The sequence below is a fragment of the Barbus barbus genome (genome assembly GCF_936440315.1).
Source record: "Barbus barbus genome assembly, chromosome: 31".
In the NCBI taxonomy this organism is placed as follows: Eukaryota; Metazoa; Chordata; class Actinopteri; order Cypriniformes; family Cyprinidae; genus Barbus; species Barbus barbus.
The window spans coordinates 7,501,171-7,517,631 of NC_136759.1; the positions used below are offsets into that span (position 1 = coordinate 7,501,171).

The window sequence follows — 16,461 nt, forward strand, 5'->3', positions numbered from 1 at the left end:
ATGTGGATCATGTAGGACATCTGCAGGGATGATTTATGAGGAATGGTAAAGGAACCAACCACTTGTGATCAAATTTTTATTTGCTGGAATTGCTGACCTTATTGTCTAGTTTAAAAATGATATGCTACAATTGGTAAAGTAAGGTTAGGTAGGGACTATGCTCCATAGATGTAGGATACACTGAACTAAGTCACGGCCATAACTATGTCTTTACCATTGGGGGGGGGGGGGGGGGGAATATTTAACATTTCTGTCATAAAAAAAGTTTAATAGAGAGCGTGAAGCACCGGTCACAAATGGTTAACTTAAAAAATTAAATAAAAAACAGGGCGCTGCATACTGGACAAAATATATTTGTTTACAAAATAATAGTTTTTAACTAAATAAAATGACGAAAAATAACACAAAATAATGAGCAACAGTTTTTTAAGTACTAAGCAAAACTGTTGTTATCTGTATTTATTTTAAGATAAATTTTAATTAAATATAATTAATTATTTAAAAATGCGTAACAAAATGCAAGTTTTGTTATTTGCTGTCGAGTACAAATTTATTTTGTTGCAAATTGGCATTTTTAATAGGATTATGCTAAATACATAATCTAAAAAGTTAAAGGCACAGTGTAAAATATTAAATTTTATATGTGGGAAACGTTTCCTTTTACAAACCTGTAATAGCTCTCGAGGACTTTTATTTTGTTCCCAGCAGCCATGTACTGTTGAGTGAAGTTTGCGTGTAGATTCGCACTCCCTCTCTCATGTAAACACAATGCACAGCTCGAGATGTTACGGGATATTTTTGTCTCCACTAATTGTTTAACACCTCAGAGACTTTGAGACTGCGGAAGCGAAGACAACGAGGTTTAGCAGGTAGATTGAATACTGTTTCAAATATATTGATCCTAGATTTTCTCATTAATACGTTCCATCATTTTTGACATTTCAGCATGTAACTTACTGTGATATGAGAAGTGTTGCCTTAATCTGTCGTTTACTGAGAGTATTTCATGCATCATTATTTTGACACTGACTATATTCCTGACGTCATACTCTATACTTAAAATTTGTATTTTTATTATTATATACATTGACTTACACGTGTTGCATTAACAGCACCGATTCTGTGCTTTGAAAGAGAATATTAGTGGTTTTATTACGATGAATATTGATGCACATGAAATGCAAAGCAGGTTCCTGAGAAAAGCATGAGCTCGTATGTTTGACAGGATGGAGAGGATGGAGGACGATTTGTCACAGGCTTTGAATTCTGTCAGTCTGGAGCAGAAAGACAGCAAGATGGACACTTTTGGGTAAATATCCCATCTTATTCTTCATTTAGCATATGCTTTCTTATTCTAAATGATTGATATTGTATTTTACTATTGCAAGTGGCTTGTACAAGCCACAATAGTGATCAAGAATCACCCCATTTTGGGGGTTTAATCCTACAACCATTATTGGATGGATTTCCATCACAAATTTTGAAGCAAAACTTCATAACTTATTCTGTCATCATATCAATTGCTATACAATTATGCATTCAGATTTTCTTCTCATGGAGCACAAACATGGGTTGTAAGTTTGTCACAAGGTTGTCGATTAAATATCTAAAGCACATCCAGAATTCTAGAAAGTGAACAGTTTAGTCTCTTGTTTGCTGAAATGGTGAACGCATGAAGCAGGGATAAGCACATTGGGATTAGCTTTCTTAACACACTTTGGTTATACAACAGGTTTCTGTTCGTGTGGGGGATTTCGGTTGTTTATGGAAAACCAAACTGTTTTACGGTTCCATATTTTGGCTTCTAGTTTCCTAACTATACAGTAAAACTAAAAATATACACTGCCCTCCAAAAGTTTGGAAACGCCCTAGAAAAGTGGGGTTTTGGACAACATTGGCATGAATCCTTTTTAATTTGTGATAATTTTGCACTGACAACACAACCTACGAAAACATATTTTATTACATAAACAGTTTATACATAGAAAAAACGAAAATTTTCGATTCATCCAAATATCCACCACTAGCAGCTATTACAGCTGTCAGTTTATTCAAACATTGACTTGATACTGTATATTACTCCAAGCCTCCTGAAGGATTGCCCAAAGATGATTCACACCGGTTGGACACTTCTTACAGACATCACGGTCCAGTTCTTCCCATAGTAGCTCAATTGGGTTGAGGTCGGGTGATTGGGAAGGCCATTCCATGACAGACATGATGCCAGCTGACTGTTTCCTCTCCAAATAGGATTTGCACAGCTTGGAAGTGTGCTTGGGGTCATTGTCTTGTTGGAAGGTTTAGGAAGGTTGGGGTGTTTCCAAACTTTTGGAGGGCAGTGTACTTTCTATACTTACCATGATGCAAGATTGTTTATCACAAACTAATTTTTAAAATGGTTTTGTGTGCGTGTGAGATAAATACCCCTTGCAGAATGTTCAAAATGTTAATAATTGAAACACAATAAGAGGGTTCATGAAAATGTATTTTTTATTTTATTTAGTACTGTCCTAAATAAGCTATTTCACATAACAGAAGTTTACATATTCTCCACAAGACAAAATAATAACTGAATTTATAAAAATAACACTATTCAAAAGAATCTTATAGTGGTGATCGTTGTTCATGAGTCCCTTGTTGGTCCTGAACAGTTCAACTGCCTGCTGTTCTTCAGAAAAATCCTTCAGCTCCGTCACATTCTTTGGTTTTCCAGCATCTTCTGCATATTTGAACCCTTTCCAAAAGTGTCTATGATTTTGAGATCCATCTTTTAACACCGAGGACAATTGAGTCATGCATAACTATTACAAAAGGTGAGAACATGCACTGATGCTCAAGAAAATCAGAAAACCTGTATTGTGTAAATGGCATATTGAGGGACACATTTGTAGTTTAGATTGATTGTGTTGGGTGGGTCACATAGGCCCTTGTTAAACCAGATTAGGGTTTTAATCTTTAAATCTAAAAGTCCGCCTACACTACAGCCTCCTTTTACTCCCCCTACACCCTATATCACACACTTTACTGCATAATTAATTATTGGAACAATTGGCTTTGCTTCCCTGGAACTCAAGACGAAATATCTATCAAGACGCGCAATAACACTCAGGTGCATTTTTTTCACGTGACCAGCCACTGTCGCTCAGCATGGAGGAACTCTCGGAAAATTTTAGCGAAACCCTGCGATCCCGCTCCGACAGTGTGTCCAGCACAGAGTCCACCAGCAGCCGTCTGCATGTGCGGCAGCGTCTGGCTATGCTCATGACCTGCGTGGACGATCTGGACCCTGACGATAACCTCCATGCCCAGGTGGCTAAAACATTAGATGAGGCTTTTCTCGTCTGCAGGCAGATTGCGGGCCGACCTAAGAAAGACCAGTTCAGGTTTTGTTTTTCACTTCTCTTGTTGTCAAGTCTGGCAGATCTAAACCTGACTGCAAGTGTCTAGCTTGGTTTCATGGCGACCGTGCACCTTTCTATCTATTCTTACAGAGATATTAAAGTTTTAGAGTATTTGAGTTAGTGATCTTCAGGGGATGAGACATTTTAAACCTTAGATGTTAGCCTGTGGTTCTTAAAAATGGTGAAACAGATTGAGCTGTTTAAGATGGTAAACTGCAGTGTGATATGCTTAAAATTTCTTGAATTGGTGTTATTGTTAATCTGAGCAGTTATGTAAGAACAGGAGTTACACAAGCAGAACTATTATTTTATTGAACGGAGTCTTTCTTTCTTTTACTCACAGGCTGTACGTCGTCACGTGGAATGTGGCCACAGCCGAGCCTCCTGACGATGTGAACTCTCTGCTTCAGCTCAGCTCCCCGAAGAAACCCGACCTCTATGTGATCGGGTGAGTTTCAGTATTTTAATCGAGAGACTGACCATAAAGTAAATAATGACAGTTATCTTACCTTAGAAGTATGTGCTCTGAGTGTCCTAACATCTGTGTTGCTGCGTTTGTCCAGGCTACAGGAGGTGAAGGCTGCACCTCTCAAGTTTGTCACAGATTTGGCCTTCGAGGACTCCTGGAGTCACCTCTTCATGAACACGCTGGCTCCATTGGGCTATATCAAGGTGCTGATTCTAGCTGACTCATACAAGCATGCTTTTGTTCATTATCATACTAATTATGTGATTCGCTGTGAACCAGTGGATTATACCATTGACCTGATGGACCGACTGATTTCTTAGTGATTTATAGAGCAGCAGTGACGGGTGCACATGCATGGGAAATTCTGTTATTTATTATGAACTTAATGATTTACAAATGTAATTTTTTAAGTTATATATTTAGAATATATGATATACTTAATTTAAATATGTTAATAATGTAATTTAAATACACACACACACACACACACACACACACACACACACACATATATATATATATATATATATATATATATATATATATATATATATATATACTTTAATTATGAAATTACAATTATATTTAATACATATAATTTGTAATTACCATTATTGGTTACACTTTATATTAAGGTGCCCTTGTTACAGTATAATTATACATCTAAGTACTGAGTAATATAATTAACTTCATGCTCTTGCTATAAGGTTAGGGTTAGGATTAGGGTTTGGTTTAGGATTATTTGCATATAATTATGCATAATTAATTGTTATTAGAATAATAATGTGTAACAAGGGCACCTTAAAATAAAGTCTTACCCAATTATTTATAAAATGTATATATTTAATATAAATTATATTAGAATTTATATAATTATATATTTAAGTATAAATAATAAATAATGCATTTAAATAATTGAAATGTATACAATTTATACATTTTAAATTTTATGTAATAATATACATTGTAATATTTTTTATATATATAATATATATATTATTCGTATATTTCATTACATCACTACATTTGACTTAATGAATTAATAAATGTAGTATAATGAACTTGGTTACACTTTAGTTTAGGGACCAATTCTCACTATTAACTAACTATTGACTATGACTTTTGCCTCAATAAATAACTAATTTACTGCTTATTAATAGTTAGTACGGTAGTTATTAAGTTTAGGTGTGAGGTAAAATTAAGGGATCTAAAATATGGCCATGCAGAATAAGGCATTAATATGTGCTTTATAAAAAACTAATAAACAGCCAAAATGCTAGTAATATGCATGCTAATAAGCAACTAGTCAATAGTGAAAATTGGTCCTTAAAAATAAAGTTTTACCATGGACTTATAATGAATAAATATAATATATAATTACAATTAAATTTACTTATTAAATCTATTATAATGTATATATTTTATGTAATTTAAATGTTTAATTTAATTATATATATATGTATTTATTGTGGCCCATTCAGGTGTCCTCAATACGGATGCAAGGTCTGCTCTTGCTTTTTTTTTCCAAGCTGGAGCATGTCCCCTTTATCAGAGACATTCAGGTCACTTACACCCGCACAGGACTCTACGGCTACTGGGTAAGAGCATGTCAATGCAAGTTAGTTATAGTTTTGAGAGCAACTTTTGATAAACCTAATGAAAATCTTTCTTTTCTTAAAATTAAAGGGTAATAAAGGAGGAGTGTCCATCCGTCTGTCCTTCTACGGTCACATGCTCTGCTTCCTGAACTGTCACCTGACCGCCCACATGAACTACGCCTCTCAGCGGGTGGATGAGTTCCAGTATATTTTAGATGCGCAGACCTTTGACACCAAAAACACGCCACGCATTTTGGATCACAAGTCAGTCCCGGTCATGATTAATAACCACATAACAGTCTTCTGTGACTGATTTAATTTGGCTGATTGTGTTATTCCTTATCATTTATCTACATTGCTCTTTATGGCATATGAATTCTAGGGTGGTGCTCTGGTTTGGTGATTTGAATTTTCGTATTGAGGACCACGGGATGCTCTTTGTAAGGAACTGCATCACCAGCCAGCGTTATAATCTTCTTTGGCCTAAAGATCAGGTACTGTTCAATAGATGTAGAAAAATGTACTAACATATTTGCTGATCCAGAAATAGTAACTCACTTAATTTATGCAATAATGTTAGTTTGTGTCTGTGCATGTCAATATCTCACCAGCTCACCATGATGAAGCCGAAGGAAGCTACTTTGCGGAAGTTTGAAGAGGGGCCTCTAGACTTTCAGCCCACCTATAAATTCGATTTGAACTCCGATAACTATGACACAAGGTAAATGACTCAGCTTATTGCAGTGCATCATGCTGTATTTTGTAGTCATTGGTTTTAAAGTCAATAAGAAATTTTTATTGTGAATGATTTAATTGTTGCACATTATTTAAAAAAAAAAATCTTTCATTTAAAAGTAATGCCTTATTCTTAATAAGTATTTTCACAATACAGCCAATTCCTGCTCAACTTTTCTTTCACTCATGCATATATTTCTATTGTGGAATTAAAATGGATTTCATGTTGACTTTAATTCCAGTACATTTCCTGAATAGCAATAGTAATCACCATAATATCCTGAATCTCCCGCAGCTCCTCCTTCAGGGCTGTTTTTAACTGTCAGATGTTCACACGTGCTCTTTTCCACTCCTGCAGGGTACAGAAGACATGGTTTGGTTTTAAGTAAGCTTTAAAATTCCCATGTGCTTCCTAGACTTGAACCTTCCTACCCTGCTTGTCTAGCATTCCACCAGCATTCCTTTCCCTGTTTGTAGCACTTCCGCCAGGCGGATTTGAAATTGTGTGCCGCTATCCCGTGCTGTAACACCAATTCATCGATGAAGCACCATAAATAATCCATTAATAACATCCATATAGATCCAGTCTGTTTGGATATAGTTGTTGTGTGTTGCAAAGAGTTTGGATGTTTAAGTATTAATCATCTGTTTTTCTGTGCTGTCGGTTCTAGTAGCTGTTCAGATCTTTGCAACACACATGATTATAAAGCATGTGAACGACTCGGCCCATTTAGTGAAAATGCTTTTTGACCTGCAGGATGTATTTATGGTGTCCATAATGAGATGCAGCGTGAATGAACACACATAAACTCCTTATATTTTTAGAGCAGTGTTTTCAAACTTTTTAAACACATGCACCTACAAAATATGATGATCCTCTTGTAGTAATGTAACATTACTCCAGGCTTCAGAGTCTCACAATTCTTCAGAAATCATTCTAATATGCTGATTTGGTACACAAGAAACAATTCTTATTATTATCAATTTGTTAAACAGTCGTGGAAATCATGATGCATTTTTTCAGCATTCTTTGATTAATGCAAATTAAATGTCTTTTCTGATCAGTTGAATTAATACATCCCTTCTGATTAAAAGTCTTAGTGTCTTTAAAAAAATTATTTACTGGCCCCACACTTTTGAAGTAGTGTGTATATATATTTAATGTCATTACAAACCCAAAACGAGTTTTAAAAATATTACATTTATTTTGTATCAAATTTTAATGTGATTATTTCTTTATATCTTTAAAATAATTTAGTTTTCTATTATTGGAATATTTGAGAAATAGTTTTTTATTTGAATAATGCTTTTTGCAATAAATATTGTTAACATTAAAATGTTTCATAAAATTTTAAATAAAATTAAACAAAATTTTCTACAGCCCCCCTTAAATCCCTTAGATTACCCTGGTTTGAAAACCTGGTTAGAACAATTTGTACATGCACAGAGAGACCTATATGCCACTTGTCTGTCCTTAGTGTATTTGGTGTGAGGAGTTTGGGACATAAACATGATTTTCTTAGTTATAAAAAGCATGCCACATGAATTCATTTTCACAAAATGAATGATGGCCAATCAGAAAGACATGCCAATGTTCTTTCGATTGAAAGCAGTAGAATTCTGGAAAAGAGCTTCAAACCAACTAACTTTATTGTATTTTTTAAAACTGTTTTCATCTCTGTGTGATTGGCTAGTGGTAAGAAACGCAAGCCTGCATGGTGCGACAGGATTCTCTGGAGAGTGAAGCCCAACTCCTCGCCGTCAGATGACACCAATGAAGACGGTCAAAATCAAGAGGATACAAAGAAACAACTGGAGGAGCAACATAAAGATGAGTTCCCTCTAAAACTGAGCCAGGAGTATTACACAAGTAAAATGGAGTATGGCATCAGTGACCATAAGCCAGTCATCGGCATCTTCCGCTTGGAGGTGAGGAGGAGTTTGGCTAACATATTAGCTATTATTGTTCTATAAAATACTATAAGAATGACTATTTGTTTCTCTGAGACCAGCTGAGAAAGATGTTCGAGATGCCATTGGTGCAGATGTGCGCTGAGGGAGAGTGGAGTGCCGACTTTGATGCCCTCATAACCTACAGCCTTCTCCAGTCCTTTACCTCCAGTTCCTGGGACTGGATCGGTTTATATAAGGTAAGAGAGATTCCCAAAATGTGGTTTGTTCTGATAAGGTCACAGACTGAATATAATAAAATAAAACTTACTTTATAATCGTGTATGGTTACAGTAGTGATACTAGAATACTGTACTGTCAAATAATGTTATCCAGGGTGTTGTTAAAATAGACCATGTGCTTGTCACTTCCCAGGTTGGCTTTAAATGCTTTTCAGACTATGTCACGTACACCTGGGTGAAGGATGACCAGGTGTCTTTCACTGATGAGCTCTTTCAAGTATGCAACATTTGCTATCTATGTTTCTTTACAACTGTCAAATAATTTGTTTTGTCACATAAGCAGCTAAGTAGTCAATTATATTTTCTCTGATCACAGGTTTATGTGAACAAAGATGAAATTCCTGTTCTTGGGGGAGAATGTGTGCTGTGCTATTACAGCAGCAACTTGCAGTGCATTGTGGGTATTAGTCAACCTTTTAAGGTGAGTAATATTTTACTTCTATATTTCATGCATACATCATAATATACTGTGCATATATATATTATGTATATGTATGGAGAGAGAGAGTGAGATACAGTATATTATACAGTATTTTTAGATTTAAATATATCACTATTATGGCTTTTGAAGGGTTCTCTATTGTTTTTCAATTGATTTAAAGGTGCAGGAATCCAGAGTGGTGATTGAAGAGGGTTTATTGCCTGAAAATATCAACGGACTAGATGAAACCATAGCCAGTTAAGACCAGGTTTAAAGTGCACGTTGGTTTATATGCTGTCATATGCATGTCAGACCAAACATACCTGCGAATTCAAGCAAGTGCAATTTTAATCCAAAATTAATTTGAAGTTTTACTGGTATGTGATACAGTGTGTGTTTGTTTGTTTGTTTTTAATCCAAGAAATATTATAAATCACAGCCAGTTGATGGGACCAGTCCCAAATAGATTGTGGTATCTTAAGTAAGCACATTTAAATTTGCAGTGAAATCGATTCTATTATTCGATTATCAATTATTGAAATCGATTCTATTATTCGATTATCAATTATTGAAATCGATTCTAAAAAGTCTCTCAAAAGGTTGTTACAAATTAAGAAAAGCATACCATCTTTAATTTAATTATTTATTTAATGAATAAATTCGGACCTCAGCCTTACTATTACCACATTCTCTCAAAATATTTAGGATACATTGATCTTGTAACATATTTTATAAACAAAATGTTTTACTAGTCTACTGTACTTCAGAATTTGAGTGTTTATGGTTACTGCTACTGTTGTCCTTGTTTTCTCATTCCGTTCAAACTTATGCAGACTTTTACACTGTTAAGAAAAAGCTGCATTTGCACAATTTAATTGAGTACTTTAATGGCACATGTTTACTTTGTGGTTCTATTTATGTCTGTAACTCATGCTGAAGCGGTATTATAATAATTGTGTCTCACTGAAATTGAGTGTGAATAACTAAATGATGTGCAGAAGTGTATTTTTGTGGTCAGTACAGTTTGATATTACTTTAAATTGACATATAAGCAGACTATGTGCTTAAACATATTTGTCAAATCAAATATGCCCTCTTTTGGCTTAAGAAAGTGTTTTTTGTTATAATGTTAGACTAATGCTAATGTATAAATAGAATGTATTTGTATCAAATTACAATGTATAAAAGGTAAAAGACTGTAAGAAACAAAATTTCACTGTAAATGAAGAGCTTTTTTATTTTCTAAGCAACTGCAAATGCTTACTTATGACATGAAATAAATGTTATTTAAATGAATAATGAAAACCGTTTGTTTTAATGATTTAATCGATTATCCTCATAGCAAAGTACTAATTAACTACTACTAATAATAATAACAAGGCTGATAAATAGAGACCCTTTTTTATAAATTATTACTAAATGTATGTAATTTTTTATTATCTGTTAATTTTTTTAGCCTCGTTTTCAATCATGAAGAATAAATGTCGTCAGCCGCCCTCTAGCGTTAAAACGTTTCGTTGCCATAGTAACAGTGTTTACACCTCGCCGGCAGATTGTCAGCAGTCGTGTTTTTTTGAGTTGCAGTACACAGGCATTTATATCTGACAGGTAATGCTCTTTATTCACGTTTAATGTTTTAATCCTAATTATTTAATGCTTATTTAGTTTAAAAAAACGCGGAATGGATTATTTAAGACAAGAGTTGACGGGCAAAACCGTAGGCTTTACTTTACACCAGTTAGGGCCTAACTGAAATCCTGACATATCTAAATTGTCAGTATTTTGCTCTTTTATTTATTATAATTTAATGACCAGCTGTTTTTTGTGACAGTATGGCTTTAATGCAATTGTTATATTAATTTACAGTGTTGGTTATTTATATAGTAATCATAAAACAATGACTTTAACCATAGAATGACTTTTTCTCATTAGAAAAACATGTCTCGGCTGATGGGACCCCCTGATAAGTTTCTTCCATCTGAGTGGAAACATGCAAACCAGGTGCATTTCAGGAGCTCGGAGGCAGAGCGATCACTCTCACAGAGTCTGACAGCGGAGTGTCAAAGACTCATAGAGGAGAGTGACAAATCTACCAAACACATGCAACAGGATGCACAAAAGAAGCTGGGTATGCAATACACCAAACACATGTGACAGGATGCAAAGAGGGTTAATGGCCTTGCATTAGAGGTGCAGTAAAACAGGAAGTTCAAGATGATACTTGACCATTTAAAGATAAGTGATAGAAATGTTAAGAGGTTATAGAAGTTATTTTAGATATTTCCTAATGAAAACAATTCTGGCCTTGCTTATTTTCCCACGAGTCTTGCATCTCCTCTTCAGAGCAGAGAATCCAGGACATCAAATTCTGGAGGCAGGAACTGGACCAGAAGTTTGAGGAGATGGTGCAGGAGATTGAGACCCTCATCATTTATAAGAGCCGTGTGGAAAGAGCCTTAGAAAGCTGCTCTGAGCCTTTCCAAGTGACTTTGCAGTGTCTGACTGAGAGGTACAGTACTTCTCACTATAGAGCACAACCTGTGGAAGACAATAAACAGTTTTACTTGACCTACACAACTAAATGCATCAAAAGTGACAGCAAAGAGATTTTACATTTCAAATTCTTTTGAACTACTGAACTATGTCTGTGCCGCAGACAGAAGCGGGTGGCGATTGATCTTGTGCATGATGAGGTGGAACAGGAGCTGTTGAAGGAGAAGGAGGTGATTGAAGGAGTGATGGTCCTGCTTCAGCGAACACTGGAGCAGATCAATGAGCAGATCAGGTTGGTGGGACAGTGATAAGACTCATTTGGGAATCCAGACACTAATTTAAGGGGGTCAAATAATAAAAAAATCGAATTTTTCTTGATGTTTCGTGTGGAAGCATCTATCAAACCTGTAAAAAAAAATAATAATATAATAAAATATTAAATAAATTATTAAATTATGATGATAATAAGAATTCAATAATAAACTATTATTTAATAAAATAATAATGACTTTGTTGAGAAACTGAAAAGTGTTTAAAATATGGCTCTAAACCCTTGCATTATTGGTATATTGCATTGTTTAATAAAACAACTAAATGTTTGTCTGCTAAATGACAAAAGTAAAAAGTAAAGAGTGTAAAGACCATCAGCTCTACCGTGCGACTCCACCGGGCAGGGACACCGGCAAGGGATAGAAGTATCGCTTTTTATTTTAGTTTTTTTCATTTATATGTTTAGTATTGAAATGTTGTCATATGCATGTGTCAATTTTATTTAATTTCTTTATTTTTTTTAAATATGTGGGTATATAGTATTTATAGAGTTGTAACTTTTAGTTTTAGTTACTTTTTCTTATTTGTAAGTTGCTTTGGACAAAAGCGTCTGCTAAATGACAAAAGTAAAGTAAGTAAAGTAAATGCTAGTTATATACACATTAATTTGCATTGCACAAGTAAAAATGAATTTACCTTTGCACATTTTTCATGTGTTTTGCAGGCTCATTCGTTCAGTGAAATACTATCTGGAAAAGGACCTGCAGGACAAATTTCAGGCCGAACGCATTGATGATTTCTGTGCTCTTCTCACTAATGCGTCGCTCGGTTTAAACGGAGGGAATTCAGATTTTAGCAGTGTTGGGTAAGAAAAGTGTCTATGATACTATTTAGATGTTAAGAGAAGGTTTTCCATCTTTTTCTTCTGTATGTATATCTATGAGTGTGTGTGTGTGTGTGTGTGTGTGTGTGTGTGTGTGTGTGTGTGTTTTATATATATATATATATATAAACATTTCCAGAACTGCAGTGACTCCTGAGGAGTGGGAGAGCCTCTGCATCTTAAACATTAGCAAGGCCGAGAAGGAGAAGAACAACTCTCTTTCTCTGAGAGCTCTTGTGGACAGCCTGCTTGAGCAGACGGCTGCAGACATGCGCAGACAGTACGAGGCCACGGGAAGGGCTTTTGAGCTGCGCACAGAGGAGACCAAAACTGCCAAAGCACAGCTTGAGAACCAGCTCAGTGAGGTCAGTTGCACTTGTAGTATAAAATAATTTCTACAAGTGAATTTAGGCACAGCAACATTACAATATATATTATGAAAAACATATTTATTTTGAGATTTTTTAAAATGATAATTAACAATTTTATTAACTAGTAAATATTTGTATCTATTTTATATTAAATATTATTTAATCTTTAAATATTGAAGATAAACTTTGAGTGAGTGTTAGGTCTTGGCTAAATTAAAATAATTTAATAATATTTGACAATAATATAGCCTATTGTGCATCCTTAGTAACTGGCCATATAATACTCTGCATTATTCAAAGTCAAAAATGTATATGTTTAGCATTTAATTGAGTAATTAGGATCAATTTCAATTTAATCTCATCTGTAACATCCCGGATCTTTTTATAGGGTTTCATTCCATTTTTTTAGGTTATAATTTGACTAGTTAGGCATGTCTGTGTGCTCTCTTAAAGCTGCTAGAAGAGACAGCAAATCAGGAGAAAAATCTGGAGTCTCTATATGTGGCAATCGCAGAGAAAGAAGCTCCACTCAAAGTGGCCCAGACTCGACTGTCCTCGCGCAGCCAAAGGCCCAACGTTGAGCTCTGCCATGACCCGGCTCAAATCCGACTGCTGGAAGAGGTCAAGGAGCTCGCAAACCACATTGAGAGGTAAGGGAAAAATAATTGTAAAAAATAAATTATGTTTATCTGAAAGTGTAGCAATGCAAACAGTTTTCCTGTAAGGGGTAGGTTTAGGGTTAGGGGATACAAAATATTGTTTGGTCAGTATAAAAGTAATAGAAGTCTATGGAAAGTCCCCACAATTCACAGGAAAAAAAGTGTGTGTGTGAGTGAGTGAGTCTCCAAAAAAAAAACATTTTTCCTTCTATGTCTCTCCACTAGGCTGACCGAGGCACATAAACTCTCAGAGATGGAACTGAAAGCTCTAGCAAGACGCCAGGTGAGCCTGGAGGAGGAGATTCAGGTCAAGACCAACTCCCTGTACATAGACGAGGTGATCTGCCATCAGCTACGTCAGCCTGTGGTTATTCACAACTTCTGAACAGGGCTCATGTATGGCGGACAGGCCTAGTATATTTAATTGTGTTTTGGAGTTTCCTTTAAATAATTTTATGTAATTTTGATGGTTTCAATACAGTTTCTTTAAAATTTCTACTAGGATGTTTCCTCTTCCATTTGGTTTGGTTTGTCTGTTTGTTGCACCATTGAGTGAGACTGTTTGATAAAATGTCAAAAAAAAAAGCTAAATTAAAAAAATATATTTAAAACCATGCTCCCAAGTTACTTGGTTCTAGTCTTAAAAGATGAATGGATGATTTATAATTTAAAAAAAAATTTAATCATCATACTTCATATTCATAATACATAAATGCAAAAAATTAAAAATAAATTAGGTATAACGATGTTATTCGTTTTTTGGAAAATTATTTCGGTGCTAACAATACTGGTTTCTGTATTAGTTTAGTTTTACAATTAATGATGGGAGGCGTATCAAGTACACATATCTCAATAGTAATGATAAGCTATTTCTGAAACATGAAATAATCAGTCAAATCAAGTAAAAAGCACCAAACGGATTGCAAGAAAAACTGCTGTCACATCAGGTCATTTTAGCTCTCCAAATATTAGGCAACCATTTGAACAATTCTGGAAATAAAGCTGTAGTTGTTGAGGAGTTTGTTTGTTTTTTTTGAACTAATAAGAACGACACTTCATTTTATGTGTGTATTTTTATTATTGACAGTTGTGCTACAGTAAAACTAGACACGATTTCTTTCTCATTACATTAGTCAGAGATTTTACAAACATTGCTGTTCATCTTGACTGTCGTTCAAATGATAGACTGTTTTGGTGAGTTTTATCTTCTATGACATTTACAGTTATTTATTACTTATTTGTTTTTTCCGGGTTAAGAAATATTACTTGGTGTAATAAGTGAAAACAAGATAATTAATAATGAAAATAATGTAAAAAGAATATTTTCCCCTTTGATTTGAGTCATTGGTATTATGAAAAATATATGAAATATATAGTTGTAGAAAAATATTGCCAATATCAAGGTTCAGATGAAGAAGAAGCTCCAGTTTAGTGAATAAAATTGAATATAACTACAACATTTTGATTAATTTCAGACCCTGATGAGCCGACTGATATCTATTCAATCAAAGTAAAAAACAGAGTCACTGGAGAGGCCGGTTTGTGCATCAAAGTGTTCTGTGTTTTCACTGGCCCTCAAAGTGTCTCATATCCCATTAGGAGAACCTGGTTCTAAGGAGATCCACAAAACCCATCTGTAGAAGTTCCTCATTTTTCCACAAATGTTCCATTTCCTCACAATGAGAAAGAGTGCAACTTTTTGCTAAAAAACTTGGTTCAGGGTGAATCTGATGGTGAATACAGATTAAAACTCGAGTGGGGACAAGGGAACTTGTATATCTTTACTCAGACAGTGAATGTTACTGTTAAAGGTGTGTATTTGTAAAAATCCAATTTTTCATTCCAATATATAATTGTTTTAAGAGCTTACCCAGACACCAACAATAAAAGTCCCACTGCTCCCAGAAGGCCGAGATATCCTGCAAAGTTCCAGGGGACTGCAGAGAACCTTTAGCAGATATTGTGTGGACAGGGATTAGGCCTAATCAAACTAGATTTGAAGGTCATGGAGTGCCTGGCCATTTATAAGTCTGAACATCACAATACTGAGCCTACCTGCACAGTGACACTTCAAGGACGTATTCGGACTGAAAGTACTGTCATCCTCAAAGTAAGACGTATGTATCATTTCACTTATACCACATCATAAATTCTCATTTGAAGGCGATGAACACCATATTTTAAATAAACGCATCATAATTTGTATTTAGATTCGCCAATAATCCTAAACAGCTCCCGTTGTTTCGTGTGGGGTGATGAACTGAGCTGGATGTGTGTCAGCAGTGGTGTGCCGTTACTCCAGATATCCTGGCCAATATTGAAAGGCACCACTAAACACTGCAGTGCTGTTTCAACAGAGAACATCAGCAGCATTAGCAACATCTCCATTCCTGGTTTTAGTAAAGTCAATGCTACCATTGAATGTGTCAGTGAGAATCTCATTGGTACGACAAAGATGGAAATCCAAGTGCACAGTCATGGTGAAAAACCCCAAGGTAAGCAGGAGGCAATCATCATGTCTATTTTATACAAATCATCCAAAACATTTCCATTTTGAAAATCTTAATTGTTCTCTATTTTCTTTTTGTCATTTTTTAGAAATAAGTTGCAGTTTGTCAACCCCTTGGATATTATTTTCCCTTTCGTTTGTTCTAAATGTCATCTTTGCTTCCTGTTTGATTTTTGTCGTTGTACGGTAAGAACTTTGTAAACTCAAGAAACAGATGTTGGCTGGTCATGTCTATAGTTTAAATGCTTGTTAGTCAGCAATTCCACACATTTAACCATTATCATTTTGACAGGAGGAGAGAAAAATATATGAAACCAAAAGATGTCGACCATGTCTACATGACTGCAATGAAGAGAGAGGAATCGGTGTATGAGACTATCAAAATGTCTTCAGAGAGAATTTACTAGTGATTTGATCAACACATTACAGCTTTTTATTAAGTTTATGTGTCAAGTGGCTT

General features: G+C 35.0%; 2 protein-coding genes across 5 annotated transcripts; both read left to right on the top strand.

Annotated features, from left to right (window-relative positions):
* The first annotated feature begins 697 nt into the window (after window positions 1-697).
* On the top strand, window positions 698-10,117 carry inpp5ka (inositol polyphosphate-5-phosphatase Ka). Of its 4 annotated transcripts, none has more exons than XM_079387333.1 (14): window positions 698-869; window positions 1,190-1,309; window positions 3,745-3,849; window positions 3,965-4,073; window positions 5,352-5,468; window positions 5,557-5,732; window positions 5,851-5,962; window positions 6,080-6,189; window positions 6,562-6,588; window positions 7,898-8,132; window positions 8,216-8,353; window positions 8,529-8,612; window positions 8,712-8,816; window positions 8,998-10,117. In XM_079387333.1, exons 2-14 carry the CDS (start codon window positions 1,215-1,217, stop codon window positions 9,076-9,078), a joined length of 1,494 nt encoding a protein of 497 aa, XP_079243459.1. In that variant the 5' UTR covers window positions 698-869; window positions 1,190-1,214; the 3' UTR covers window positions 9,079-10,117. The 4 variants fall into 4 exon arrangements, with proteins under 4 accessions (XP_079243459.1, XP_079243461.1, XP_079243458.1 ...); XM_079387332.1 differs by having other exon boundaries at window positions 740-869; window positions 1,226-1,309; XM_079387335.1 differs by lacking the exon at window positions 6,562-6,588 and having other exon boundaries at window positions 701-869.
* A 232-nt stretch (window positions 10,118-10,349) lies between these two features.
* On the top strand, window positions 10,350-14,509 carry tekt1 (tektin 1). Its single transcript, XM_079387508.1, has 8 exons — window positions 10,350-10,424; window positions 10,749-10,944; window positions 11,160-11,325; window positions 11,473-11,601; window positions 12,304-12,444; window positions 12,602-12,827; window positions 13,287-13,483; window positions 13,718-14,509. The coding sequence occupies exons 2-8, from the start codon at window positions 10,755-10,757 to the stop codon at window positions 13,875-13,877; spliced, it is 1,209 nt and encodes a 402-aa protein (XP_079243634.1). The 5' UTR covers window positions 10,350-10,424; window positions 10,749-10,754; the 3' UTR covers window positions 13,878-14,509.
* Window positions 14,510-16,461: the final 1,952 nt, after the last annotated feature.

Coding starts and splice junctions, on each gene's coding strand:
- inpp5ka (XM_079387333.1), top strand. CDS start 1,215: ATGTTTGACAGGATGGAGAGGATGGAGGACGATTTGTCACAGGCTTTG. Junction 8,613..8,711: donor TCACTGATGAGCTCTTTCAA/GTATGCAACATT, acceptor CTCTGATCACAG/GTTTATGTGAACAAAGATGA. Junction 8,817..8,997: donor GTATTAGTCAACCTTTTAAG/GTGAGTAATATT, acceptor ATTGATTTAAAG/GTGCAGGAATCCAGAGTGGT.
- tekt1 (XM_079387508.1), top strand. CDS start 10,755: ATGTCTCGGCTGATGGGACCCCCTGATAAGTTTCTTCCATCTGAGTGG. Junction 11,602..12,303: donor CAGATCAATGAGCAGATCAG/GTTGGTGGGACA, acceptor TGTGTTTTGCAG/GCTCATTCGTTCAGTGAAAT. Junction 12,445..12,601: donor TCAGATTTTAGCAGTGTTGG/GTAAGAAAAGTG, acceptor AAACATTTCCAG/AACTGCAGTGACTCCTGAGG.